Below are 2,713 nucleotides of genomic sequence, written 5' to 3' on the forward strand. Positions count from 1 at the left end.
TTGTGGATTTTGTAGGATTTACTGCCACAATCTCTTCCCTTACCTCGGCTGATGTTGACCAGGATTGTTCCTCAGATTTCCTTCTGTATTCTCCAATCTGGACAATTCTTCCTCTCCTGGATCATTTACATGTAGACTATTCTCCATCACAAACCAATATACTATCTCTAGGTGACATTCACTAGTTACAAAAAGTACAACCTTCTAGTCATATAATCTCGTAGTCATGACACGTGAGGCAACAGAAGACAAAAATGAGCTCATTGAGATAGAAAATGTAAGGACTAGATTGGGAGGAATTTCCAAAAACGCCTCCCCAAGCAGTGACATCTTGTATGTGACAGCCAGGCATAAGATCTCAGAACCAGCTCATTTGATGGACCTTCTCATGGACATCTCCATCTCCATAAATTGTGATTTTGGACAATCTCTAGTATGTCCTGATTAGGGTTGAATGATCGGGATCGGGAAAAATGGGATCCCGATTGGCGATCAAGCAAATTTCACAATCGGGGTCGGCTGGAAAATGATCGGAAATCGGATTTTAAAAACAATCCTGAAATCTCAAGATCGGCTCAACCCTAGTCCTGATATAAACCCAGTGACAAATGTTATAGTTAGAAACTGTTGTGTATGACGGTCCTGGGTGGACGATGTCTCTGGTTGTTCATGTACACGGTCACTCTTCATGCTCGTGACAGATCTGGAGGTTTCTAGTTTATCTCCAGTTCATCTTGAAGATGTTTAGAAGGGAAGACAATGAAAAAAAGCCCAGAACAACTTCTGATTCACCAACCGTGTGACCAACCTCAAAAAACCTCCCGAGATGTATGAGCTCAGCCATTACATAGATCATGTGATATATTGTCTTATAGCTGACGTCTTATTACGGGTTCACATATTTTCTTATCTATATCTTGTGGGTTAGTATGAGAAGATCCGAACTCACGTCCCATAACTTTGGTGACCTTACATCTTTTTACTACCTAGACGGTGTATGATTTGGACAATGATGGTCTTCACCTCTTGGTTCCTCAGGCTGTAGATGAGAGGATTCAACATGGGCGTCATGACAGAATAGAAGATGGAAGCCACCTTACTATGCTTATCAATGAGATTGGAAGGAGGACGTAAGTATGTGAGGAACACGGAGACATAGAAGATGGAGGCGCAGATGATGTGTGAGGAGCAGGTGCTGAAGGCTTTCTGTCTGCCCTTAGTAGACTTTATCTGTAGAATGGCCACCAAGATATAGATGTAGGAGACCAGTATGGTGGCCAGAGAAGCTATGCCATAAAATCCAATGAGGAACATGATGACCATGTCACACGTGAAAGTATCAGAGCAGGAGAGTTTCAGCAATGGGGGGATGTCACAGTAGAAGTGGTCAATAAAATTTGAGCCACAATATTGAAGACTGAAGATACAACTGGTCTGTATGGATGACTGAAAGAAGCCAAGAGCAAAAGCTATGAGAACCATACGGAGACATTTAGTCCTGGTCATTATGGACACGTAATGTAGAGGGTAGCAGATAGCGGCGTATCGGTCGTAGGCCATATTGGACAGGAGATGAACATCGATACTAGCGAAAGCCGCAAAGAAGTAGAATTGAAGAGCACAGCCATAAAATGAGATGAACTTCTTCCTGCTAAGAATATCGGAGACCATTTTAGGAACAATAACTGAGGAGTAGAAGAGGTCCACCATCGAGAGGTAACTGAGGAAGACGTACATGGGAGTGTGGAGGGTGGACGTCTTATGGACAATGATGGCTAACCCAATGTTACCCACCACAGTGATCACATAAACCAGGAGGAAGAACATGAAGAGGAAGATTGAAAGATTTGTATCATTAGTCAATCCCGAAAACTCAAACATTGTCGGTCGCCATTGCCGGCTCTGATTCATCTTGTCCTTGAGTGTAAATATAAATAAGTCGCAACTTCTAACAAGTCCTACAAAACAAAGTGAAGACAAAATCTAGAAGATTACCTGACATAATGGATGACAAGAAGACATCCTTAGTAGGAGCAGCATCATATGGCTGCAATACAGAGGTTCATACATGACCCAAAGATGCCCCATTTATGGAGACTTACGTGGATCACTATGAGAAATGACAATATGGAGCTCCTCACTTCCTGGGAACATCTTCTGGATTCTTTGATAAACCTTCTGACCATTTACCATCAACCAGATCTTATTGAGTCAAGTAGATTGGATCCTCCACTATGGTCTGGACTGAAGAGCAGACGAGGTTGGGACTGAGATCTTGTTTGTTCCTCAGCACTACCTCTAATAGATGGTTCTGTGGTAGGATTGTGTTACCTGTGTGATGTGTACACGGCTCATATCTCTTCTCTCATCCAGTTATTATTGTATAGATAGACCCTTAGTTATACCAAGCCTGGTGCCCAGGAGTTATAGTCTGCGGTCCTGGGGGATGGGAGATTATTGCAACGTAGACTCCAGCCACTAGTGACTCATTACTATTCTCATGAGAACTTCACTGTCCTCAGATATTTATTCATCAGAATACTCCAGAGAATTATTATCTATTAGAGATGAGCGAACAGTAAAATATTCCATGTTCGTTATCCGTTACGAATAGCACCTCAATATGTGACTATTGGAAGGAATATGGAACCCCATTATAGTCTATGGGAGAAAATGCTTCGTTTCAGGGGATCCCACCATTCACCTCAGGAGA

At 42.4% G+C, this 2,713-nt stretch overlaps 1 protein-coding gene across 1 annotated transcript; it reads right to left on the reverse strand.

Moving 5' to 3' along the window:
* Positions 1-969: 969 nt before the first annotated feature.
* LOC142204201 (olfactory receptor 5B21-like) lies at positions 970-1,911 on the reverse strand. Its single transcript, XM_075275512.1, has one exon. The coding sequence runs from the start codon at positions 1,909-1,911 to the stop codon at positions 970-972; it is 942 nt and encodes a 313-aa protein (XP_075131613.1).
* Between the last annotated feature and the right edge of the window lie 802 nt (positions 1,912-2,713).

Source organism: Leptodactylus fuscus, chromosome 5, assembly GCF_031893055.1.
Source record: "Leptodactylus fuscus isolate aLepFus1 chromosome 5, aLepFus1.hap2, whole genome shotgun sequence".
In the NCBI taxonomy this organism is placed as follows: domain Eukaryota; kingdom Metazoa; phylum Chordata; class Amphibia; order Anura; family Leptodactylidae; genus Leptodactylus; species Leptodactylus fuscus.